Below are 26,427 nucleotides of genomic sequence, written 5' to 3' on the forward strand. Positions count from 1 at the left end.
CTTGAGTTCTTTTCTTCTCCTTGGTCCCATTAGGCCACACGTTTCCCGCATCTGACAGGCTGAAGCATCCAGTCTGCTGTTTCCAATGCTGCTCTTGACTGACTACCAAGAGGGGTGTGAACATGACCTGGCGGAGACTCCCTCTCCGATCGTCCCTCCCCTCCGCTCCCAGCCGACGCCATCGGTCATCAGCAGGGTGCGGTTGGAAAGCTCAGCGGAATGGGCCATCTGACCTCTGCTTTCACCACTGGGCCTCGCACGTTGCTGCTCCACTGTGCTGTCCTATTAGAAGAACGCATGCAGGAAACTTTCTTCAGTCGTGTGAAGAAAAAGCTGTTCACGCCCAACTGATTAAAAGACTGTGTGTTTCTCTTCTATTCCCCACCCATCTCCTCTCCAGCTCGATTTCCTTCCCCTGCCCTCAGATCCAAAGAATCCCATTTTCTTGGTATATGAAAGTGCAATTCAGTCGGTTAACTTTTTTTTGTTTGCAGGGCTGACTATTGACTGGACAGAAACTGAACCACGGAAACTAATTGTCAACGTTCCTCCTGAGCTGTATGAGAAAGGCTGCACAGCAGATGTGGAGAGTGGTATGAAGGTGAGATGGAAGCAGTCCTTTAAATGCTCATGCACTGCCTACATAGTCTGTTGTAATGTCACAACAAGTGAAGAGGCTGGCACAGTGGCAAATGTAAAAACAGCCAAGAGTGTAAAGAAAAATTACTTGCATTTATCTAGCTCTGTATCATGCTTTCAGAATGTCCCAAAGCACTTCCCAACCAGTGAAATACTTTTGAAGTGCAGTCATTGTTGTTACAAGGCAAATGGGGCAGCCAGTTTGTGCACAACAAGGTCTCTCAAACAGCAAATGAAATGAATGACCAGTTGGGTGTTTTTTTTTTGGTAGTGTTGGTGAGGGAGGAATGTTGGCCAGGATACTGGAGATCTCCCTTTGTGCGGGATCTTTTATTTCCACCTGAGACCACTGGTGAGAATTGGTGGCAGCACTAAATTCAGTCCCTGACACCGGGAGTCAAAAGCTTATAAACCGTGGTTTTCTATCAATTATTTGCTGATTTCCATCATGCTTTCGTGTCCTGTGGCACTAAAATTTCACAACACCAACAGCAAGGAATAGTCTCACTTTAAAGTTCCAGCCAATGGTGAATGTTTTAAAGCTTTGAAGATTGGGGATCAGCAACCAGCACTTGGAAGCATGCTGATCCTGGTCGGGAACACTGAGAACTGCTTGCTGATAGACCCATAACATACGGAGCAGCTGCTGTCTGACTGGGAGACCTGGCTCTGTGATGATAAAAAAATCTTTATTTTGGTACACTTTGTACTCCCTGGGCCATGATAACAGGCAGGCAGGTAATCTGCTGCTAGGTTTCTGCCAGAACCATTCTGAACCAGTCACAACAGAGCGCCCAAGCAGCCTGCAGATGCCTGTTCCTCTGCTCAACACCTCCCCATTGTGATGAGGTGGTGACTGCGCGTTCAGCAGCTGTGGGGAATTGGGCATGTGTCTGACCGCTCTGTACACGGGGTGTTTTGTTTTTTTACTGGCTCTGTGCCAAAAAATAATTTTTTGTGGATTGAAAGTGTGTTCTTTCCCTGCCCATCTGATCGTCCAGGGTCCTAAAGGTAAATGTGTGTTGGGATGCATTTACACTGCAGATTTGGTGTCTGTATTGTGACTTTGGCTTCACACTGACACTAAGCTTGTAGAGTCAATGTTGGGCCCGGTCTGTGGAGTGAAGCAGAGTGGAGGAGGTGGTAGTCTCGTGTTTAGCACTGCATGGAGTATAAATTCAGCTTCATGTCAAACTTGGGATACAAAGTGCTCAGGGAGACTTTTAAAAGTTCAAAAGTCTACTCAGTTTAAATGCTGTGCTGTTGATGTTGCGTAACGGTGGGGTGCACTAATGGAGATGGATCCCTTTTTTTCCTGTGTAAAAGATTGGCTTTAATACAAGGGGAAAATAGCACAGGCATGGATAAATCCCAAATGATCCAATTCTGAGAGCGGAGTGTCACATTCCACCTGGCAAAACTGTCCTTTTATTTTTAATAACTAGTTTAGTCGTCAACTATATTGTACAGGAAGCCGCTGAATTTACTTAGGGCCAGCAGCGCACCAGGGGTGACTGGTGGGGCTGAGAATTGGGCAGTGACGGCGGCTCTCTGGTCCGAAGATCAAAGCCAGGGAATTTTGGGTGGGGTGGGTGGCGTTCTGTCCGCACCGCGGAGTCCTGACGTGTAAAAAGGAGGCAAGGCTAGCAGGATAGCATCATCCGCTGGATTTCCCACTCCTGAGCACTCAATGTACCATATGCCAGCAAGGTACAGGCATACTGTACTTTTCCTCAATGGAATTGGGGCTCACAGGAGTTTCCTGACTGGGGTCATGGCTTGGAACACCCGACAAAACTGCTGAATTTAAAAAAAAAAAAAATGCAGTTTATAATGGGGACTGATTTCCAGAGATCCTTCCACTCGTAAGCCAGCTGCACTGCCATGTGACTTATCGGCGCTGAATTTTTGCATCCCGCCACTCTGCCCCTCCCTATAGCGGGAGCCGCAAACAAACCCATACTGGTGCTGGGTCCTGAGCCTGTTGAATTTAAATTTCCTGACCTTTCCCTGGCAACTTCAGCAACGTAAGGACCTCTTCACACAGGCAGATCTCGGATTTCACTCTGCTGCAACAACTACGGCAGAGCAGGATCCTGGGCATTTGGGCCTGAAATGTCTTCCAGCAGTTATTCAATTGTCTAGACACTGGACTAGATGGGGCGCAGTGTGCTCCAGTACTACATTTGCACTGGAAAGAGCGGGACAGCTCCTGCTGCTCTGTTCTAGCAGATTGTCCGCTCCAGAAGTTCCCAGTTTTACCAAACAATTATTTCACCAGGTCTAGATTTGTACCGCATGCATTGGGTGGCTTTAGACTGGTATATTTTATACCAATTTATCTTTAATCTATTTCTGTTTTATTGCCTGTGTCAGGCTGCAGATGTTATTGGCTACCCAGTGATGATCAAGGCCTCTGAGGGAGGAGGTGGGAAAGGGATAAGAAAAGTGAATAACGCTGAGGATTTTCCAAACCTCTTCAGACAGGTGGGTGATGCCGATATTGCAGTATGATAAACACAGAAAAGGTGAATCGTGTTGTGCGTTGAATGATGCTGTGCTGGTAATGTGGGTTCTGACTCCCATTATCTGGAGCGTGCCTTTAAAGTGCTGATGCTGCACTAGCTTAAGAAGATGCATTTACTGCTGTGCTGCCGAAAGCACAGATACAGACAATGGAAAAGGGATGAGTCTCCTTAAAATTGACACTGGGTTTCTTTGAGTGATAGAAATCTGAGCTGAACCAAGCTGTGATCACAAACTGTTCTGATTCACTGAGTACCCAAACCTTGGACACTTTGGGATTTAATTTGTTCTGGTTAATCGGTTCCTGTGACATTCCTTTGTTTTACAGTTGTAGCACAGTCATTAACTCATTTTTTAATTGTGCCGAAATAGTACACTGAAGTATCTTGCACGTTAATCGGCGCACTGCCAGAAGGGATTAACAACAACAGCAATTTATATTTATATAGAGCCTTTAACGTAATAAAACGTCCCAAGGTGCTTCACAGGAGCGTTATCAAAAGATAAATTTAAAAATTTGACACCGAGCCATATAAGGAGATGTTACAGCAGAGGTAGGTTTTAAGGAGCATCTCAAAGGAGGAAAGAGTTTTTAATTCAAAAATGAAACCAGTTTCCCTTCAGGTGGTTTGTCCTTTCTGTGGGGTGGAGGGGAGGAGGAGCAAAACTATAAATGAAAATTTAGAAAAGTTCTTAAGATTGCTTTTAATCCGTTGTATTTGTGTCCCTGAGCTGTAATGTCCCCTGTCATCGGTGCGGTTAGGTTTGTTTGTACATACAAGCAGCATTATTCTTGATTGACCGCTTTAGCTATCTGCCTTGGGGATGTGTGTATGTTTAGATTTGTACGTCAATCTGTTTATATTGTTCAACAGAATTTCCTGGGTCATTTTGACTGAAGATATTTTTGAGCTGCTTTTTAATAGAGTTCCTTACTTGAGAGTAAGCCCCCTGTATTTGCCCCCCTCTTCACAAAGATCAATACAGATGAGGGAGGCCCATCAAGCTGATTCTTCCATAGAAACTTGCGTTTGCCCCATCCCTCTCCTACAGCATCTAACCTCTTTTAATGTCTCCCTGGGCCATATAGCAACTGTGGCTGAGAATAGAAGAGGCAACCTCTGTGCACAGGTCTTCCACATCTACTCCAGCTGCTTGGAGGCACCCGAGGATGGCTCATGGCTGAGTCTCTTCTGTGCCTCTCCATTACGATGCACAGATATCAAGGATTCGGCACAGTGGGCAACTGAATCAGCGACTCTTTCTCATTTTATTATTTTTGTTAAGCGTTCACCCTTCTTCCACCCTCCCCCATCACCACCCACCCAAGGAATGTACTGTTTTTGCCTTTTCTTAAACTAGTAGCTGGGAGATGCACAGAATGCTTTGGGTGTGGTTCCCTCTGATGGTCTGGCTGAGACTTATATCACATCTCGGGGAATTGTAGATGTGGATCTGTCCTACCATTCAGTCCCTTCAGATACATTTCTTGCATGGCTTACCTGAAGGTTTATCTTAAATGAAAAGGACAACATCAAATTTCTAAAGGAAAAGTATTTGAGCAATGATTCCTGTTCTTGTCCTCCTTGGAGGTGTTGTTTTCACCAGGGGATTAGTATTTCTCTCTTTATTTCAGGTACAAATAGAGGTCCCTGGTTCCCCAATTTTTGTGATGAGGCTTGCCAAACATGCACGCCATCTTGAAGTCCAAATCCTCGCTGATCACTATGGCACTGCAATCTCCGTATTTGGCCGCGATTGCTCCGTTCAACGTCGACACCAAAAGATTATCGAGGAAGCCCCAGCGACAATTGCTACCTCATCAGTGTTTGAGAGCATGGAGAAGGTGAGCACAGGGACTCTGAGAAATAAAGCTGGGATAAGGTAGCCATTTGCTTCTACCAGTACATGCCAATATTAGGGTTGCCATTACCTCACTTTAACTAGAATCAGAAAGTACCTGCATTGAATTGATTTGATGCATGTATCTGTTTGTCAGTCAATGTAAACTGCGCTGGTACCACTGTAATGTTGTCCAGATTTGGTCTGCTACTTGCTGCTTTGGTTTCCCCTGAAGATTGTTCACCGGGTTCGTGAAAAGGAAGGATCAGCATTGCACCCATGACATTTTTGACACTTTTATAATTGATGTCATTATAATTTGTATTTTGAATTTTTTTCCCAATCCTTATTGCACCACTTGTGTATTCACAAATAACAATATTTTAATTACTCTCCTACTTTAACTCATTTCTTTAGACCTCAAACCCTGGAACTCCTTACTACTTTTGGTCTTCCCTGCCTTCTATAACCCACAGCCGAGTTTGATATCACATCACATAATTACACCCCGGCTCATCATTTTCTCGCTCATTCCTTTCACTATAGGCCTTGGCCATTCACCTTGGTTTATCAATTAAAAAAAAAAAAAGCCTCCCATAGAGCTCATCACAAGTTGTTCATGGGGGTATGAGATTGTGTATCATCCAGTTCCCTGTTGTGCATCTTTGCTTATTGGCAAACCAGTTTGCTCTTTGCTTTGCTTTGTTATCCTGCTAATTGCTGAAGTTTTATTTTCCAGTGTGCAGTGAAGCTGGCAAAAATGGTGGGCTACGCAAGTGCAGGCACAGTGGAGTATCTGTACAGTCAAGACGGAAGCTTTTACTTCCTGGAACTAAACACCAGGCTTCAGGTGGAGCATCCCTGTACTGAAATGGTCGCGGATATAAACTTGCCTTCTGCGCAGCTGCAGGTGAGTTCTGGGTATTGGCCCTACTGCTTTAATAATTCTATGCTTTGTTACATACTGTCTCTCTGTTACATTTGTAATCCTCTGTTTCTCTCTCCGTCTCTCCTTAAACAAGTTAAAAGCGATGAGCTTGCTCAACTGTTGTTTCATGTGTTTCTGCTCCTTTTGATTTCCCTCAGATTGCTATGGGAATCCCGTTGCACAGAATCAAGGACATTCGGATGCTGTACGGAGTTGCCCCATGGGGAGATTCGCCAATTGATTTTGAGAATTCGGCAAACACTCCTTGCCCGCGTGGCCATGTGATAGCTGCTCGTATCAACAGCGAGAACCCAGATGAAGTAAAATGAAATGTTTAATTTCACATTTTTCTTTAAGGACACGAGTTACAAAATTATGTCATCAGTTTCTGTTCTTTTGTTGCTGCTCCCCTCGCAGTGTCCCATTAGGCCTCTGACTTTGACACACAAGTGGTAGAACGTTACACATTACAGACTTTCAACAGTTGCAGGTCATTTATTCCTTGGTCATCAACTACTGTCTATGCATCAATAAGTACTAATGTACCAGGATAAAATCCACAGCCTGTTTCGGTTCTTCCCCTCTTTCCCCCCACCTTGCTCCCACTCTACTACTGACCTGGCTGAGATATGAAACTCCGCGGTGGCTGGCTTGAAGTAATAAGTTTTGGATGTTGTCATGGTTACACAGCAAACCAGTATTGTAAGAACATAAGAACATAACATAAGAACTAGGAGCAGGAGTAGGCCAATCGGCCCCTCGAGCCTGCTCCACCATTCAATAAGATCATGGCTGATCTGATCCTAACCTCAAATCTTCTATCACTCTGCATCCACCCGAACCCATGTGATCTCCCGGGAGAGGCGAAAAACCAGATAAAGACCCAATGGCCAATTTGGGAGAAAAAAATCTGGGAAATTCCTCTCCGACCCATCTAGGCGATCGAAATTCTTCCAGGAGATCACTCTGTCCCTATATTTTCTACAGTACTTACCTTCTGTAAAGGTGATCTCCACCCCAGCCAGGAACAGGAATAAAACCATCTCCTGAAATCTAACACAGAATTAGAATACAGTAGGAGCAGAACAAGGCTACACGGTCCCTGGGCCCACTCCACTACCCACAGGGCCATGACCATTCCGAACCTAGACTCATGTCCAATTTCCTGCCCGCTCCCCGTAACCCTTAATTCCCTTTACTTCTAGGAAACTATCTATTTCTGTTTTAAATTTATTTAATGATGTAGCTTCCACAGCTTTCTGGGGCAGCAAATTCCACAAACCTACCACCCTCTGAGTGAAGAAGTTTCTCCTCATCTCAGTTTTGAAAGAGCAGCCCCTTATTTTAAGATTATGCCCCCCAGTTCTAGTTTCACCCATCATTGGGAACATCCTCACCGCATCCACCCGATCAAACCCCTTCACAATCTTATATGTTTCAATAAGATCGCCTCTCATTCTTCTGAACTCCAATGAGTAGAGTCCCAATCTACTCAACCTCTCCTCATATGACCACCCCCTCATCCCCGGGATTAACCGAGTGAACCTTCTTTGTACTGACTCGAGAGCAAGTATGTCTTTTCTTAAGTATGGACACCAAAACTGTATGCAGTATTCCAGGTGCGGTCTCGCAATACCTTGTACAACTGCAGCAATACCTCCCTGTTTTTATATTCCATCCCCCTAGCAATAAAAGCCAACATTCCATTGGCCTTCTTAATCACTTGCTGCACCTGCATACTAACTTTGAGTTTCGTGCACCAGGACCCCCAGATCCCTTTGTACTACAGTACTTTCCAGTTTCTTGCCATTAAGATAATAACTTGCTCTATGATTTTTCCTGCCAAAGTGCATAACCTCACACTTTCCAGTATTGTATTCCATCTGCCAAATCTCTGCCCACTTACTTAGCCTGTCTATGTCCCTTTGCAGGTTTTTTATGTCCTCCTCACTCACTACTTTCCGTCCCATCTTTGTATCATCTGCAAACTTTGATATGTTACACTCGGTCCCCTCCTCCAAATCGTTAATATAGATTGTAAAGAGTTGGGGACCCAGCACTGACCCCTGCGGAACACCACTAGTTACTAGTTGCCAATCTGAGAACGAACCATTTATCCCAACTCTCTGCTTTCTGTTAGAGAGCCAATCCTCCACCCACGCCAGAATATTACCCCCAATCCCGTGATTTTTTTATCTTGAGCAATAATCTTTTGTGTGGCACCTTGTCAAATGCCTTTTGGAAGTCTAAATACACTACGTCCACTGGTTCCCCTTTATCCACCCTGTATGTTACTTCCTCAAAAAACTCAAGCAAATTTGTCAAACATGACTTCCCCTTCATGAAACCATGCTGAGTTTGTCCTATTAAATTATGTTTATCCAAATGTCCCGTTACTGTCTCCTTAATAATGGACTCTAACATTTTACCAACCACAGATGTTAGGCTAACGGGTCTATAGTTTCCAGCCTTCTGCCTACTACCCTTTTTAAATAAGGGTGTTACATTAGCAGTTTTCCAATCTGCCGGGACCTTTGCTGAGTCCAGTGAGTTTTGGAAAATTATTACCAATGCATCCACAATCCCTACCGCTACTTCCCTCAAGACCCTAGGATGCAAGCCATCAGGTCCAGGGGATTTATCCGCCTTGAGTCCCATTATTTTACCAAGTAGCACTTCCTTAGTGATTTTAATCGTATTTAGTTCCTCCCCCCCCCCCCCCCCCCCCCCTAGAGCCCCCTGTTTGTTCAGTGTTGGGATATTCTTAGTGTCCTCTACTGTAAAGACTGATACAAAATAATTGTTCAGTGTTTTTGCCATCTCCATGTTTCCCACCATTAATTTCCCGGTCTCATCCTCTAAGGGACCAACATTTACTTTAGCCACCCTTTTTCTTTTTATATAACTATAGAAACTTTTACTGTCTGTTTTTATATTTTTTGCTAATTTACTTTCATAATCTATCTTCCCTTTCTTAATCAATCTTTTAGTTATTTTTTGCTGTCTTTTAAAGACTTCCCAATCTTCCATCCTCCCACTAGATTTGGCTACCTTATATGCCCTTGTTTTTAGTCGGATACTATCTTAATTACTTTACTTAGCCACGGATGGCTATCTTTTTTCTTTTACACCCTTTTTTCCTCAGTGGAATATATATTTTTTGGGAAGTTGTAAAATAACTCCTTAAATGTACACCACTGATCATGTACCGTCTTACCCTTTAATCTATTTTCCCAGTCCACTCTAATTAATTCCGCTCTCATACCTTCATAGTCTCCTTTTATTCAAGCTTAGTACGCTTGTTTGAGATCCAACCTTCTTACCCTCTAATTGAATATGGAACTCAACCATGTTATGGTCACTCATTCCAAGGGGATCCTTTACTAGGACATTTTTAATTAATCCTGTCTCATTACATAGGACCAAATCTAAGGTTGCTTGACCCCTGGTCGGTTCAGTTACATACTGCTCAAGAAACCCATCCCTAATACACTCAATGAACTCATCCTCAAGGCTGCTCTGCCCAATTTGATTTGTCCAGTTAATATGATAATTAAAATCCCCCATAATTATAGCTGTTCCCTTATTATAAGCCTCAACTATTTCCTGATTAATACTCCATCCAACAGAGTTGCAACTGTTTGGAGGCCTATAGACTACACCCACTAGTGTTTTTTTCCCCTTATTATTCCTTATCTCCACCCAAACTGTTTCACTATCCTGCTCCTTTGACCCAATATCATTTCTCTGCATTATAGTGATTCCTTCCTTTATTAACATAGCCACCCCACCTCCTCTCCCTTCCTGCCTGTCCTTCCTGATTGTTAAATAACCTGATATGTTTAATTCCCAGTCATGGTCACCCTGCAGCCATGTTTCTGTAATGGCCACAAGATCATACCCATATGTCATTATTTGTGCCGATAACTCATTCATTTTGTTACGAATGCTACGTGCATTCAGATAAAGAACTTTCAAATATGTTTTGTAACACTTAGTTCCTGTTTTTTCCCTTTTTAGTACTTTACTTTTTACTCCATACCTTCTGTCCCTTCCTGACACATTCTGTTTTTTAATTCCCCCACTGCTACCTAAGTCTATGACCTTCTCTGTTGTCATTTCTATTATTTGTTCTCTAGAAACCTCCCCCCGACTAATTAGTTTAAAGCCCTCTCTACAGCCCTAGTTATATGATTCGCCAGGACTCTAGTCCCAGCACTGGCCAAGTGGAGTCCGCCCCAACAGAACAGCTCCCTCCTGTCCCAGTACTGGTGCCAGTGTCCCAAGAAGCAAAACCCATTTCTCCCACACCAGTCTTTGAGCCACGCATTTAACTCTTTAATTTTATTTATCCTAGCCAAATTCGCTCGTGGCTCAGGTAATAACCCAGAGATTATTACCCTTGAGGTTCTGTCTTTTAATTTGACCCCTAGCTGCTCATACTCCTTTAACAGAACCGTCTTCCTTGTCCTATCTACGTTGTTTGTACCAACATGGACCACGACAACTGGATCCTCCCCCTCCCACTCCAAGTTTCTTTCCAGCCCAGAAGAGATGTCCTTAACCCTGGCACCGGGCAGGCAACACAGCCTTCGGGACTCCCGCTCTTGACTGCAGAGAACCCTATCTATCCCCCTAATGATACTATCCCCTACCACTACAACATTTCTTTTTACTCCCTCCACTTGAATGGCCCCCTGTACCACGGTGCTGTGGCCAGGTTGCTCATCCTCCCTGCAGTCCCCGCTCCCGCCCTCACAGGGAGTAAGAACCTCGATCCTGCTGGACAAGAGCAAGGGCTGCGTCTCCTTCAACACTACATCCTGGATCCCTGTACCTTCCTCACTCGTAGTCACACCGTCCTGTCCCTGACCACGGACTACATCTGCAGTAATTAACTTCATAGGTGTGACCATCTCCTGAAGCATAGAGTCCAGGAACTTCTCCCCCTCCCTGATGTGTCGCAGTGTCTGAAGCTCGGTCTCGAGCTCCATAACATGGAACTTGAGTTCCTCTAGCAGCAAACACTTGTCGCAGATGTAATCACCGTGAGCCTCAATGGGGTCCACCGGCTCCCACATCTCACAACAGTAACACATCACCTGCTCCATTCTATATAATTAATTAAATTTCTTATTAGTTATGAAGACCCTGCCCGGATATATATGATGATATCACACCACTATTCAATAGGACTTACAACGTAAAGGTATAAAAGAGAAGAGAAGGAAGAAAACCAACCAACCAGCTGATCACCAACCTCCTTGAATACTGTCTGTGGAGCCTGTTTGGTTGACTCATCTCGCTGCTCCGCCTCCGCAGTGCTGTCTAAGCCTGGGAGTGGGGAACAAAACAGAGCAAAATAACACACCCTCACCTCCCACTTATCCGAACTCTCCCACTTCGCAAAACTCCAACAGCACTCAATGCACAAGGCACTCCGTGCACTGCACTAGCCCCTCCCCTTTTATACCCGGATTCTACTTCCGGTTTAAACTGCCCAAGAGTTTAAAAAACCCTTAAAAAATTAAACTTACTTCAAATAATTGACTTCTTAACACACTAAAATTCATAAAATACACTTAAATGATTTTTCTCCCACTTAGCAAAACTCCAACAGCACTCAATGCACAAGGCATTGTAATTACTATCACACCAGGCACACTCTTTCTTTGGACTTATTTGGATTGTAGACCATTACAACAGCTGCTCAATATTATATTGTCCCTTTAACTTGCCTCATGCCCCACGCCAGGCTTCGGTATGAAATTATGTTGCCTCTGCTCTGCAAATTTTCCTCTTTTAACCAGGCCAAGGTAGACAGTGGTGTACACAAGCCCATCTCCTAATTCTCAAGTGCGCAGATTGTGGAGCACTCCTGTGCTAACGTACCGGGCCACTACATAATAGTTCAGTAAATTCCAGTTTACTTTGCACAAGAGTTACCTATATTAAAGTCAGGCTCATGGGTGTGTTTAGAGAGCACAGATGATTTCAAAAAATGTCTTGACTAATCACTTGTCATGTAACGTGCGAGTGTGTGCACTCGAGACCGACACTGTAAGCCAGGGAGTGATGTATTGGTGTGGCTGACTGCAGCAGAGTGACTCACGGTTACGGGTGTTCTTTTACTCTATCTGACAGGGATTCAAGCCGAGCTCCGGTACTGTGCAGGAGCTGAACTTCCGCAGCAGTAAGAACGTCTGGGGTTACTTCAGTGTGGCAGCGGCGGGAGGCCTCCACGAGTTTGCCGACTCTCAGTTTGGACACTGTTTCTCCTGGGGGGAAAACCGAGAAGAGGCCATCTCGTTAGTACTTTGCCTGACCATTTTTTCACTGAAACCTTCATGTCTCCTTAGTCAATGTACAAAAATATGTCTGAGACCTTGTCCAATTTAAAAAAAAAAAAAAGTGTGCACTTTTTTCTTTCTCGGTAATTTGCATTCTTCAGCCTGTCTGGATTCATCGTTCTGTTTCTGAAAGGGCCTGTAGATGGGTAGTCTGCTTCCTTATCTCTAGCAATGTGCCTTTGACTGGCACCGGGGAGTAAATTGCTGTCCTCACTGAACTGCCTTGTCTGATTTTCCTCCCTTTTCTCGCTGCTGGGAGATGTTCAGATTGGGAACCAAGCAACACGGCAGCCAAAACTGCCTACTCTGGTTTTTAACTTTGGTGCTCCATTGATTAACGCCGTTGTGATTCCTTGTGCAGTCAATGGAACTGAATATCCGGCGCTGTGTATAACGGGCAACTGATCCGATACCGCCTGTTTTGTGCAACCGCCTAAGACTAATTTCTAGGCCCTTGTATTCTTTGACCGAATTACAGGAGCCACTACCAAGCTAAAACTAGACCAAAAAATACCCTTAATTTTGTCCCAAGGTAGTGTTTTGTTCTCTGGGCGCAACTCTTCCTGACTTTGTATTTCTTACGATGCAGGAACATGGTGGTGGCGCTGAAGGAACTATCCATTCGTGGCGATTTCAGAACAACTGTGGAATACCTCATCAGATTACTGGAAACTCCGAGCTTCCAGCAGAACACCATTGACACTGGCTGGCTGGACCGGCTCATTGCAGAGAAAGTCCAGGTATTGTAACTCAGCGAGTGGCAGGACTTGTCGACCTGTTCAAGACGGAACGCTAGGCCCTGGGGGTGAAATTGAACTTCAGCGGGGGCACAAAATGGGCAGTAGCGGATCGGCGGCCGTTATTCACTCTCTGTTGTACACCGCGCCTGATTTGCCTTTCTATGAAGTCCATGGAAAGGGAAATCGGGTGGGGTCTACAACGGTGCGGCCGACCCATTTTGTGCCCCAGGCGAAGTTGAATGTTGCCTCCATTGTTTCCGCTACACAAGCTCCACCATTTACATCAGGATTAAGATCGATTAATCCTGAAGCTCAAAATTCTGAGAGATATCCAGGATTGAATGTCGTGGGAAGTTCTCGACAGAAAATTTGAGTGTGTGGTCCGAATGCCTCCAGCTGCATTCAGCAGTTTACAGATGTAGGGTCTGTTTATTGGATAAAGTAAACGAGCCATTGGGAAGACCGGTCACAAGTGGATGACCCTCTGTTCCAGTCTGCTCCCTATTTCTAACCTTCCCTTGGAACAAATGGATCCGGCTGAGAACCCAGCCCAATGGTGAGATGAGAAAAGAAGTCAATAGTGCTTTCACTGTTACTCTCCCATCCCCATCTCCTGCATTCATGTATTCAACTGTATTCATGGCCTATTGATGAGTGAGTGGGGAATTGAATGAAAGCCAACAATAATAATGGCTACTATTTGTCTTTATCTGCACTGATGAATATGAAATAAGCTGCAGGACAGTAATTGATCCTCCCTCTCCCTCCCTCCCTGATTACTCTCTTCCTCCTAACTACCATATTCCTGGGCAACAAGCTTTTGTTGCCTATGTTGGCACCATTGAGAAAATGGCTTTACCCTGGTGCTTGCTATTACCATCAGGTAAAATCATAGATACCAGAGCGGTGAAATTGCCACCCATTGCAAAAAAAAAAAAAGATATCATCCAATATTCTTCGTAATTTTAACTTTTTTTTCCCAAATGTGTTGCGGATATTTTTTCTCTTCTCTCCCACCTCCACCCCTGAGGTTGTTGACTCCTTGCTGTGGTATGGCCCATGGGTGCCAGCTGCCCTTCAGTACTGTGCGCGGCAACCATTCTTCGAGTGTTGGGCATCGCCGCCAAGTTTGAGCTTGGCCCCACCCAATGGGAAAGGTCCCGCGCATGCCGCTCGCTGGCTTCTCCGTTGTAAATATCGCGCATGTGTGGAAATTTAAAGGAACCGCGCGCTAAAAGAAGCAAATCCCGCAGAACAAGGCACTGCTTACAGGGAACATTGCCGCCCATATGCACTTTCTGGCAGGGGTCCCTGGATAGCGATCAGGAAGAGGATCCTGAACTGAATTTTTCTTTTCCCTCCCTAACCCGTATTATCCCTGTTGGCTCCAGTCAGCTAACTCGACACCAATCGAGCAGCTGGGGGATCAAGTCGTGGTCTCGACGGTCCAGTCGCCCACTGGGCACTACGCTTAACCTGTTGAGCCATGGGAGCAGCTCTTTTTAAAATGATGATGATTTCATAGCAGTAATTAGGATTGGATGGCATATTTTCGCCCGTCTGCCTGTGTAGTTGCTGAAACGTCTCCGTTTTCTTTGCCCCCTTTAGGCTGAGAGGCCGGACACCATGCTGGGGATTGTCTGCGGGGCTCTTCATGTTGCAGATAAATCCTTCAGAAATAGTGTCTCTAATTTTCTTCACTCTTTGGAAAGGTAAATGAATCGTACTGACCTTGAATTTTTAACAATCTTAGCCGAATTGTGCTTTTTAATATCTGTATTTTGGATTTATGTGCATGTCCATTGTTATTGGGTCACTTCAGTACTGATTTTATTCCTACTTTTTATCTGAGCTGTTGCTCCTGCTGTTTACACAGGAACCCAAATGACCCTGTAATGCACTGACATTAAGAAGGTTTCTTCAAATAAAAGCCATATCTTATGATGATTGGGGGAAAATGCCAAAATAAATGCAGCACTAAGGATTGTTATAACCAACTTCTTTTGGGAAGGCGCCTACTTCTGCTGGGGTACAATTCCACATTTCATTGAAACTTATAAAATTCTAACAGAACTAGACAGACTAGATGCAGGAAGGATGTTCCCGATGGTGGGGGAGTCCAGAACCAGGGGTCACAGTCTAAAGATAAGGGGTAGGCCATTTAGGACTGAGATGAGGAGGAATTTCTTCACCCAGAGAGTTGTGAACCTGTGGAATTCTCTACCACAGAAGGCAGTTGAGGCCAATTCATTAATATATTCAAGACAGAGATCGATATATTTTACATATTAAGGAATCAAGGGATATGGGGAGAGTGCAGGGAATGGGAGATGAGTTAGGATGATCAGCCATGATCTTATTAAATGGACGGAGCAGGCTCGAAGGGGCCAAATGGCCTACTCCTGCTCCTATCTTCTATGTTCTTATGTGGTCATTCTGGGTCAATACAGCTTGCCTACATTATTGTAGCCTGGACAATAATGTCGGCAAGCTGTTTGACCCCAGAAAGACCACATAAGAACATAAGAAGTAGGAGCAGAAGTCGGCCATTTGGCCCTTCGAGCCTGCTCCGTCATTCACTAAGATCATGGCTGATCTTCTACCTCATCTCCACTTTCCTGCACTATCCCCATATCCCTTGATTCCCTTAATATGTAAAAATCTATCGCTCTCTGTCTTGAATATATTCAACAACTGAGCCTCCACAGCCCTCTGGGGTAGAGAATTCCAAAGATTCACCACCCTCTGAGTGAAGAAATTCCTCCTCATCTCAGTCCTAAATGGCCGACCCCTTATTCTGAGACTGTGACCCCTGGTTCTAGACTCCCCAGCCAGGGGAAACATCCTCCCTGTATCTACCCTGTCAAGCCCTGTAAGAATTTTGTATGTTTCAATGAGATCACCTCTCATTCTTCTGAACTTTAGAGAATATAGGCCTAGTCCACTCAATCTCTCCTCATAGGACAATCTCCCCATCCCAGGAATCAGTCTGGTGAACCTTTGTTGCACTCCCTCTATGGCAAGTATATTCTTCCTTAGGCAAGGAGACCAAAACTGTACCCAATACTCCAGGTGTGGTCTCACCAGGGCCCTATATAATTGCAGTAAGACGTCTTTACTCTTATACTCATATATCTTCTTGTAATAAAGGCCAACATACCATTTGCTTTCCGAATTGCTTGCTGTACCTGCATGTTAACTTTCAGTGATTCGTGTACAAGGACACCCAGGTCCCTCTGAACACCAACATTTCCCAATCTCTCTCCATTTAAAAAATACTCTGCTTTTCTGTTTTTCCTGTCAAAGTGGATAACTTCACATTTCTTCACATTATATTCCATTTGCCATGTTCTTGCCCACTCACTTAGCCTGTCTATACCCCCTTGAAGTGTCTTTGCATCCTCCTCACAACTTCCATTCCCACCCAGCTTTGTATCATCAGCAGACTTGGATATATTACATTTGGTCCCCTCATCCAAATCATTGATATAGATTGTGAATAGCTGAGGCCCAAGCACTGATCCTTGCGGTACCCCACTAGTTACAGCCTGCCAACCCGAAAATGACCCGTTTATTCCTACTCTCTGTTTTCTGTCCGTTAACCAATCCTCAATCCATGCTATTATATTGCCCCCAATCCCATGAGCCCTAATTTTGTTTAATAACCTCTTGTGTGGCACTTTATCGAAGGCCTTCTGAAAATCCAAATAACCACATCCACTGGTTTCCCCTTATCTATTCTGCTAGTTACAACCTCAAAAAACTCTTAACAGATTTGTCAAACATGATTTCCCTTTCATACATCCGTGTTGACTGCCCTATCCTATTATTATTTTCTAAGTGCCTTGTTACCATGTCCTTAATAATAGATTCCAGCATTTTCCCTACTACTGATGTGAGGCTAACTGGTCTGTAGTTCCCCGTTTTCTCTCTCCCTCCTTTCTTAAATAGTGGGGTTACATTTGCTACCTTCCAATCCGCAGGAACCGTTCTAGAATCTGGAATTTTGGAAAATGCCAACCAATGCATCCACCATCTCTATAGCCAGCTCTTTAAAAACCCTAGGATGTAGGCCGTCGGGTCCAGGGGATTTATCGGCTTTCAGTCTGTTTTAATTTGTCCAATACTTTTTTCTAACCAATACTAATTTCTTTCAGTTCCTCATTCTCACTAAACGCTTGGTTCTCCACTATTTCCGGGAGGTTTTTTGCGTCTTCTTCCGTGAAGACAGACGCAAAATATTTGTTTAATTTCTCTGCCATTTCCTTATTCCCCATTATCATTTCTCCTGTTTCAGCCTGTAAGGGACCCACGTTTACTTTCACTAAGCTTTTACAGTCTTTTTATGTCTCTCGCTAGTTTACTCTCATCCTATTTTCCCTTTCTTTATCAATTTCTTGGTCCTCCTTTGCTGAATTCTAAAATCCTCCCAATCCTCAGGCTTGCTACTCTTTTTGGCAATGTTATAAACATCTTCCTTTAATCTAATACTGTACTATCTTTAATTTCTCTTGTTGGCCACGGTTGGACCATTTTGCCCGTGGTGTTTTTATTCCTTAAGGAATTGTATATTTGTTGTGAATTATGAATTATTTCTTTAAATGTTTGCCATTGCTTTTCTGCTGTCATATCTTTTAATCTAGTTTCCCAACCTACCTTAGCCAACTCGCCTCTCATACCTACATAGTTTGCTTTGTTCAGGTTTAGGATCCTAGTTTCGGACTTAACTAAATCACTCTCAAACTCAACTAAATCACTCTCAAACTCAACATAATATTCTATCATATTATGATCACTGCTCCCCAGAGGTGCCTTTACTACAAGGTTATTAATTAACCCTGTCTCATTGCTCAGTATTAGATCTAAAATAGCCAATTCCCTCAAAGGTTCCTTGACATACTGATCTACAGAACTATCTTGAAAGCATTCCATGAACTCTTCCTCTGCACTATTTCTGCCACAGCCATGACTGATCTCTGATCTTGTCTTCAGTCACCACCCCTAGTCTTTCTCCCACCACACAGAATCAGATAAAGAGAGAAGTCAAAGGGATGACCATAAAGGATCGGCGATGAGAAGGTGAAGGTAAACTGGCAAATTAACTTGTAGTTCAGTTCACGTAAAGTTAGGATGTAACAGAAATTTTGGAAACGCTTAGCCGGTCAAGCAGCATCTGTGGAGGAAACCGAGGAGGTAACTTTAACATTTTGTGTGTAAACCCTTTTTCAAAAGTTGTGATGAAGGGACCTCACCTGAAACATTAACTCCTCTGTTCTGTCCACTGCTGCTGTCTCACCTGCTGACCTGTTTGCAACATGTTTTGTTTTTGTTCCAGATTTCCAGCGTCTGCGTTTGATTTACTTGTGGTCTAGAATGTAACAGCCCTGACTAGTTGAGTGACTAACCAACTCTTTCATTGGGCTGGTGGGTGGTGATTTTACCTCACAAAAGCCACGTCATTCCCAATCATACTAATTGTCTGTCTGCTTATTTTTCCTTAGGGGCCAAGTCTTGCCGGCTCATACTCTTCTGAACACAGTGGATGGGGAACTCATTTATGAAGGGGTGAAATATGTGCTAAAGGTAAAGTCCTAAATGTAGAGAATGCACTTCTAAACCCTCTGTGGGCATGATTTTCGATTGTTGGTTATTTTTGTAAGTGAAATGGGAAAGGTTTCCTCTGGCCACTGTGTCCCGACGATAATTAATTCATTTCAAACACTCGTATCATTTTGCTAGAAATTGTAAATGTATGAAATCTTGCAGCTGTGTTTGCCGTGTTGGAAATATTGGGGGAACAGGGTGTTGCAGTGGGTTAGATACAGGCCTTCCACCTCTGGGTTCAAAGGCTTTTCCATCTGTTGGGTGAAAGGGTCCTGTGTGGTGTTTGGGCAGTCTCGAGCCAGCCCCTAGTGGACGATCTCACTTTGGAAAAGTTGCCACACTGCTGCAGCAGGGAGTGCTGTCCTGAGGTTGGAGTTGAAGTATGTTATTGGGACAGAGAAAGGGGGAAAAAAAAAGACAGACTTGCATTTATATAGCGCCCTTCCTGACCTCGGGACGTCCCAAAGTACTTTATTTGAGCGTAGTCGCTGTTATAATGTAGGAAATGCGGTGGCCAATTTGCAAACAGCAATGTAATAATGACAAGATAATCTGTTTTAATGATGTTGTTTTGAGGGATAAATATTGGCCGGGACACCGGGGAGAACTCCCCTGCTTTTCAAAATAGTGCCCTGGGGTCTTTTACGTCCACCAGACAGGGCCTCGGTTTAATGTCTCATCCGAAAATAGAGGGCGTTCTACCCTGCATCTGACTGTGTGATACCCGACCTGGGAGCGCTTGATGCTGACACCAGAAGGAGAAATTTGTTGTGGAGTCCAGGACTAGGGACATAGCTTAAAAATTAGAGCCTGGCCTTTCAGGAGTGAAATTAGGAAACACTTCTACACAAAGGCTGGTAGAGTTTGGAACTCTCTTCCGCAAACAGCAGTTGGTGCTAGATTAATTGTTCATTTTAAATCTGAGATTGATAGATTTTTGTTAACCAAAGGTGTTGAGGGATATTTGGGCAAAAGTGGGTAGATGGAGTTCGGTCACAGATTAGCCAGGATCTCATTGAATGGCAGAACAGGCTTGAGGGGCTAAATGGCCTCCTCCTGTTCCTATAAATTGGTCCCCCGTCTCTTCATGGCCTCGACCTTCCCTGATTTTCTCCAGCCTACAATCCCCTGAGAACTGCATTCCTCCAACTCTGGCCTCTTGTGCATCCCATAATCTCTGTGTGCTGCCATTGGTGGCCGTGCCTTCATCCATCTAGTCCCTAATCTCTGGAATGCCCTCCCTACACTTTTCCACCTCTGCTCCTTAAAACCAACCAAGCTTTTAGTCCCCCCCCACCCCCTCCTAATATCTCCTGCTTTTGGCTCGGTGTTAAGTTTAGTCCAATACTCTCCTGTGAAGTGCTTGGAATGTTTTTCTGTGTTAAATGCGCTACATAAATGCAAGTTGTTGAATGTGTAGGGAGTTGTTGAGGGTGCAGATCTTTCTGTAACAACGTAGCTGTAATTGTGTTGGGACACAAATGTGTAGGCAACAGCCGCAAAGTATCAGGGTTATGAGTGAAAGTGACACTGCTTACGGGTCTGTGGGAAGCCTAAAACGCCAGCAGTAAATACACACTGAAGAAGTTGGCAAATTGGTACTTCTTGCTTCTACGTATCGCCTTGTTTCTCTGCAAGTTATAAGATCAGAAACTAGAAATCCATTCTGTCTTGAGTACACTGCTATCCAGTTTTGGATTCAAGGACCCAAAGTGGTGAAACGGTCAGTGCAGTAATGTGGCAGAATATCCGTAGCCTTTATTAAATTGACATAGTATCAGCCTCACAGTTGCAGTATTTTGCTATCGTATTAGTGTCTGGTTCACTGCCACCTCTTCCAGGAATGCCCACCTGAAGAAGTTCTGCTCTTCTCTTCGACAGGATCTCCGTTTGTCTCTTCAACCTTGTTCATCTTCATTGCTTTCAGTTTCCCTTCTTGTGTTTGATCCTTGAATATCTCTCAATGTCTCTTAATCTCTCCTGCTTTCTATCCTATCACTGACCTGACCTTTTTGTACTTTCATCCCCGCCCCCTTTTCCCAGCCCCCACTTGCTTTAAAATCTGTTCCTTTTCTGCTTTTTTTCTCAGTTCTGACGAAGGGTCTTCGACCTGAAACGTTGACTCTCTTTCTCTCTCCACCGATGCTGCCTGGCCTGAGTTTCTCCAGTGTTTTCTGTTGTTATTTCTGATTTCAGTGTGTCTGGCTGGAATGTTAACATGAGATTGACTGGTTGGGGGTGTCTGGATCTGATGCTGTCCTGTGTGCTTGAAAGGTTATAAGCTGCCGGAACTTTTCTCCCTTTCCCCCACTCTCCCCACCGTGGCTTGGTGGCAACAGGTTGAACCAACCCAGTGTAGAACTTGTTGGCGAGCAAAGGCTGAAGTTTGATTTTTAGACGGGGCAGCAGTTGGGGTGCCTGAAATGGCCGCAGCAACTTGAGGGGAAGGCAAAAAAAAAAAATCAACCAGGGTTCCCACCTGTGATCACTGACGGTGATCATTGATGGAAGGTGCGCACAAGAGTGGGTTCAGCTGTGAGGACCTCCCTCCACCCCAGTGGTCCCTAGCCTGACCATTCTCGCTGTCTGAGGTCACTCATGAAGTACGACCCGCTAAACAAGATGTTGGAGGACTGCTTGCTGCTCATAAAACTACTTCTGCATAACCTGAAGACTTGACGGGAGGTGAACTTAGCTGAGGAAACGTGAGAAATGCTTTCCATTTTTCTTTATTTTCATTGTGATTTTGTTTTGTAACTTGTGTAACTGCATTTCCCCCCCCCCCCCCCCCCCCCCCCCCCCCCGCCATATTGCCCCTCCACCATGAATTCTCCACCAGCTGGGACAGCAGGAGCCTGGGGGACGTGCCTGCTCTTGGTGCTGCTGTTATTGTAAAGGATGCATTCTTCAAGTGAGGTGATGCGATCTTCCTCCTTTATCTCTCGGACGAGAATAGCGCTTACACTGGGGGGGGGGGGGGGCGGGGCGGGGGGCAAGGGTGAGGCTTTTCATCCCAAGACCTCTGGTTGAGACCTGCCCCGAGAGTGGCAAACGAGAGTATGAACGGTGGGCATCCACTTGCAGCTGCTGGACACCTTGAAGCTGATTGACGACATGTTTTAAGTTGCAGCCTCCGTTTGTCCCGAGCAGTTCCAGAAGCCATCAGTGATGCTTGTTTGTCCCTTTCCCAGGTTACACGGCAGTCGCCCAATTGCTATGTCGTTCTAATGAATTACTCGTTTGTGGAGGTGGACGTTCACCGGCTGAGTGACGGCGGCTTGCTGTTGTCCTACGATGGCAGCAGCTACACCTCGTACATGAAAGAAGAAGTAGACAGGTGAGGGACAGAGTTTCTCTCCCCACCCGCCCCCCCCCCCCCGGACTGCTACTTCAAAGCCGTATTCTTACTGGACCTTTTTTTGTTAGTAATGCATTTTCACCTCGGAATCTTTATGTCGCAGATACCGTGTTACAATTGGCAACAAGACTTGCGTATTTGAAAAGGAGAATGACCCGTCGCTGTTGCGCTCGCCCTCAGCTGGGAAGCTGATCCAATACACGGTCGAAGATGGCGGCCATGTTTTCACAGATCACTGCTTTGCGGAAATTGAGGTAAATAATCCAGATAGAAAGAGAAAATATGACTGGAGCTGTCATTGTAGAGCTGTGGGAGCACAAGTCCGTAGTGGACAATCTCATTTTATGTGGTGCACTTGGGACCGAGAGAGGTTCAGTTTAGGCGTCAGTGCCTGATGCAGCTTTCTGTCGCAACCTATATGGACTCTGGTGCCAATGTTGCTCTGATTTCTGATCTCTGTGGCTAGCCCTGCATTGTTTTTGTACCGATATTTGCCAGTGCAGGGATTAAGCTTACTTTCAAAATTGTTTTCTTGAAAATATTTAGTCAAAGGCATATTAAATACATCTTGGGCCCCAGTACTGCACTGTAGTGTGATCCGGTATTATGTGCTCAAGTCCCGGAGTGGGGCTTGAACCCACCTCTTTCTGACTCGGAGGCGTGAGTGACACCAGGTAAATCAAGGTTGATTAAACAATGGAACCTAGCATGCAAATATGTAATGAGCTGTTCATAGATGTCTAATTTTTTTCTTCTTGTGAAGGTGATGAAGATGGTGATGACACTGGTTGCGCAGGCATCTGGCTGCATTCATTACGTGAAGAGACCGGGAGCCGTCCTTGAACCAGGCTGTGTGATTGCCAAACTGCAACTAGATGATCCAAGCAGAGTGCAGCAGGTAGGAGACGGTTCTGCTTTTAGTTTATTAGATTTGCCTATCCTTAAAGTCTCGTTATTAACCCCATTAGTGACTACAGCCTGTACATTTCACTGCTAGCTTCCTTTCTGGATAATCTCGTAACCAAAAATTACGGTATTCTCTGAAGGAAAGTATGTGTGAAATGTATATTCATAGAATCATCGAAATTTACAGCACAGGAGGAGGCCATTCGGCCCATCGTGTCTGTGCTGGCAGACAAAGAGCTCTCCGGCCTAATCCCACTTCCCAGCTCTTGGTCCGTAGCCCTGTAGGTTACGGCACTTCAGGTGCATATCCAAGTACTTTTTAAATGCGATGAGGGTTTCTGCCTCGACCACCCTTTCAGGCAGTGAGTTCCAGACCCCCACCACCCTCTGGGTGAAAACAGTTCTCCTCAACTCCCCTCTAATCCTTCTACCAGTTACTTTAAATCTATGCCCCCTGGTTATTGAATTCCCTGCTAAGGGAAATAGGTCCTTCCTATCCACTCTATTTAGGCACCTCAATTAAGTCTCCCCTGAGCCTCCCCTGTTCCAAAGAAAACAACCCCAACCTATCCAATCTTTCCTCATAGCTAAACTTCTCCAGTCCTGGCAACATCCTCGTAAATCTCTTCTGCACCCTCTCTAGTACAATCACATCTTTCCTGTAATGTGGTGACCAGAACTGCACGCAGTACTATAGTTGAGGCCTAACTCGTGTTTTGCACAGTTCAAGCATAACCTCCCTGCTCTTATATTTTATGCCTCGACTAATAAAGGAAAGTATCCCGTGTGCCGCCTTAACCACCTTTTAATCTACCTGCCCTGCTACCTTCAGGGATCTGTGGACTTGCCCTCCAAGGCCCCTCTGTTCCTCTGCACTTCTCCGTATACCGTTTATTGTGTATTCCCTTGCCTTGTGTGTTAAAATGATACAATTACAAATTAATTACTATTTTTGAAAGTTTTCTCATCAAAGCATACTTGTAACCTATATAGTCTCTTAAAAATGGCTGACTCCAAGCAGAATTCCATACACGCTGACCGATTGAACTGTCTCTTTATTTCCTGTTGACCTTTTGATGAAGTACTGCACAATATTTAAGTCACACAATTGATGGAAAGTATGTTGAAATATTTAAAACATTGGTAAAGGTAGCCTAATCAACCTCATGTACCAACAGACTTTTACTGGGATTGGCAGGATGTAGGCTTTGACCAGGATTGATGGGATGTAAGCTTGTGCTGACTGTTTCGCCACACCGCGACCTCCCAATTTCAGTCGAGCCAGCAGGAGAGGTGGTGTGGAGCTGAGGCATTTCACCATGGGAGAGATAGAGTAAATCACCCTGAGTCACTCTTGCACCATCTAATCAAGGCCAAAGAGTGATGATGTTTAGGATAACCTTCAAAGGTGGCTAATATAGACAAAAGCATTAGGAATATTCAAAACCAATTGAATTCTAAGCAGGGATTAATGAGCGGAATGGCACTTCCTTGTCAATTTGTCCCACCCTGACTCTTGGTAATCGAGCACAAGCTGAGCAAGCTTGAGTTTGGTTCTTTTGTGTGTCTATGTCCAGAAGACGCATGTTCATGCCTTATCCCGTGCTCTTCAAATAATTCAGTGTAATGTGTGAATATGGTGTGGGTTACAAAATGGATGTCGTTTAATAGAAATTACAAGAAGATTATTTCTTTTGAGACAGATTTAAATTCGAGCAATTGATGTGTACAGAAGAGCACAGGAGATGAGCTAGCATCCATCCCTTGTGAACAATGCACTCTGAGTGCATTCACGCATTAGCTTCCGCGAAGCAGTTTCCAGTGCGCTGCGATGCTGAAGTTGGTGTTTAAACACAGATTGAGGCCAGTGATCTCCAAGGGGATCAGAGGGAAAGGCCCAGGAGCTGGCGGTTGCACACTGACTGCAGATCCAGGGCTGCAATGTAAATGTGCTCTTCGCTGTTTGGCTTCGAAAGGACAGAAGGGAGAGGGCACGGCTGAAACTTTGCCAGCAAGGTAGATGAAAATGGAAATTTTAAGCAGAAAGCTTTGAATAATTGGTTGTCCCCCCTGGGGATAATGTAGGAATAAAAAAAAAAAATAGCAAATTTAACTCACTGTCCTTTGCACATATTGTGCATGCATGTGTCATGACACAATAGCATTTAATGGTCTTCATTGTGTTTAAAAGCCAGGCAGTAAAGAGTGAGTTTTCAAGGAGCCAAAATAAATTGAAGCAAAGAGTGATTTGCTCTCCATTCATATACTGCCGTGTGAATGCACTGTTCGTCGGTGCAGTGTTTGCCTGAACCATAGCAAGAAAATCTCTGGCTACCTGACGGTCTGTGAGAATTGACAACAGTTAAGTTTTCAGCAGGCAGCTTTGTGCTGCCACCAAGTGGTGGGATGCAGGTTTGCACCTAAAGTTGCTTTTGCAGAAAGTTCCTAATTCCACCCTGATTGCACACTGAGTGGAGGCGAGGCAGGGAAAGTCAGCTCTGGTCACTTAATTCCTAGTTCCAAGTTACAGAGGGACTTTGACACAGGGCTCGGAGTAAGTTGTTTGCCTGCTCTCTCGAACATATCAAGCGAACAGACATAAAGGAGGTTGACTGGGGGAGGGTAGTAAACCAAATCTGTAGAAGTTTCATTTATAACGAAAGTTTTATTTACAGGCTCCCCCCCCGCAGGCTCATTGAGTTTATCCTTATGTGAACTGAATAACTGAACCATGCAGAGCAGGAAGGCCCCGAGTCAGCATTGTTAGATGATATCAGCTGGAATGGCAGTAGAGAGTCTATAACTGACCTCCCTGCTATTGGATAGGAAGGGGAAAATTGGCTCCAGGTCCTGATTGCTGCACAATTTCCCTTGCTGAAAGTGTGCACGTGTACATATTGGGTAAGGACAGGATTAGACGCGACTGAGGTGGCCGTAACAGTCAAATAGCCCGATGACCTTCACTGTTACTGTGGCTCATGTGTGGAAAATGGCCACTTAGTGAGATGGCAAAGTAAGGCCCATGAAAGAGTATTCCAGAGGAAATCGATGCATCCAGGAGAGCAGGACGGGAAAAGATTCGGTGAGTTTATCGCGATTTTTTTTTTAGTATTTTATGTAGATTGGGATTGAATCGTATTGCAAAGTCATAGAACACTTCACATTAGAAAGATTATGAAATTAGCTATTATTTCATTATGACACAATTATGTACTTTGCTACGCAATTGTCTCAAATAGGCACAGTTGAGTTCCTTTCGCAAGCTACATTCAAAGTACAGGAGATCTGTTGGAGTGCTGAAGGTACATTCGTACAATGTGTGGCATTTAAGTTTATTCCTGAAAAGCCTAAGTTTTTTGTGTTTTATGCTTAATCCCAGGCGGAATTATTCACGGGACCACTGCCCACGATCCAGAGCCTGGCCCTCCGAGGCGAAAAGCTCCACCGCATCTTCCATTACGTCCTGGATAACCTGGGGAACATCATGAATGGATTCTGCCTGCCCGAGTCCTACTTCGAAATCAAGGTACCGTC

The 26,427-nt window shown here is 44.6% G+C and overlaps 1 protein-coding gene across 2 annotated transcripts in view; it reads left to right on the forward strand.

Annotated features, from left to right (window-relative positions):
* The window catches only part of acaca (acetyl-CoA carboxylase alpha), a 284,054-nt gene that overhangs the window by 34,708 nt on the left and 222,919 nt on the right, over positions 1-26,427 (forward strand). For both annotated transcript variants that reach the window (XM_085965017.1, XM_085965018.1), the window contains 13 exons: positions 495-601; positions 3,016-3,126; positions 4,802-5,011; positions 5,747-5,917; positions 6,094-6,255; positions 12,080-12,243; positions 12,875-13,025; positions 14,634-14,737; positions 18,527-18,608; positions 21,821-21,966; positions 22,091-22,241; positions 22,751-22,885; positions 26,273-26,419. In XM_085965017.1, the coding sequence (XP_085821143.1) occupies positions 495-601; positions 3,016-3,126; positions 4,802-5,011; positions 5,747-5,917; positions 6,094-6,255; positions 12,080-12,243; positions 12,875-13,025; positions 14,634-14,737; positions 18,527-18,608; positions 21,821-21,966; positions 22,091-22,241; positions 22,751-22,885; positions 26,273-26,419 (1,841 nt within the window). The remainder of the gene's footprint in view (positions 1-494; positions 602-3,015; positions 3,127-4,801; positions 5,012-5,746; positions 5,918-6,093; positions 6,256-12,079; positions 12,244-12,874; positions 13,026-14,633; positions 14,738-18,526; positions 18,609-21,820; positions 21,967-22,090; positions 22,242-22,750; positions 22,886-26,272; positions 26,420-26,427) is intronic.

This window comes from Somniosus microcephalus, chromosome 22 (genome assembly GCF_052327205.1).
Source record: "Somniosus microcephalus isolate GS21.2 chromosome 22, FLI_Smic_1.0, whole genome shotgun sequence".
Taxonomy (NCBI): Eukaryota; Metazoa; Chordata; class Chondrichthyes; order Squaliformes; family Somniosidae; genus Somniosus; species Somniosus microcephalus.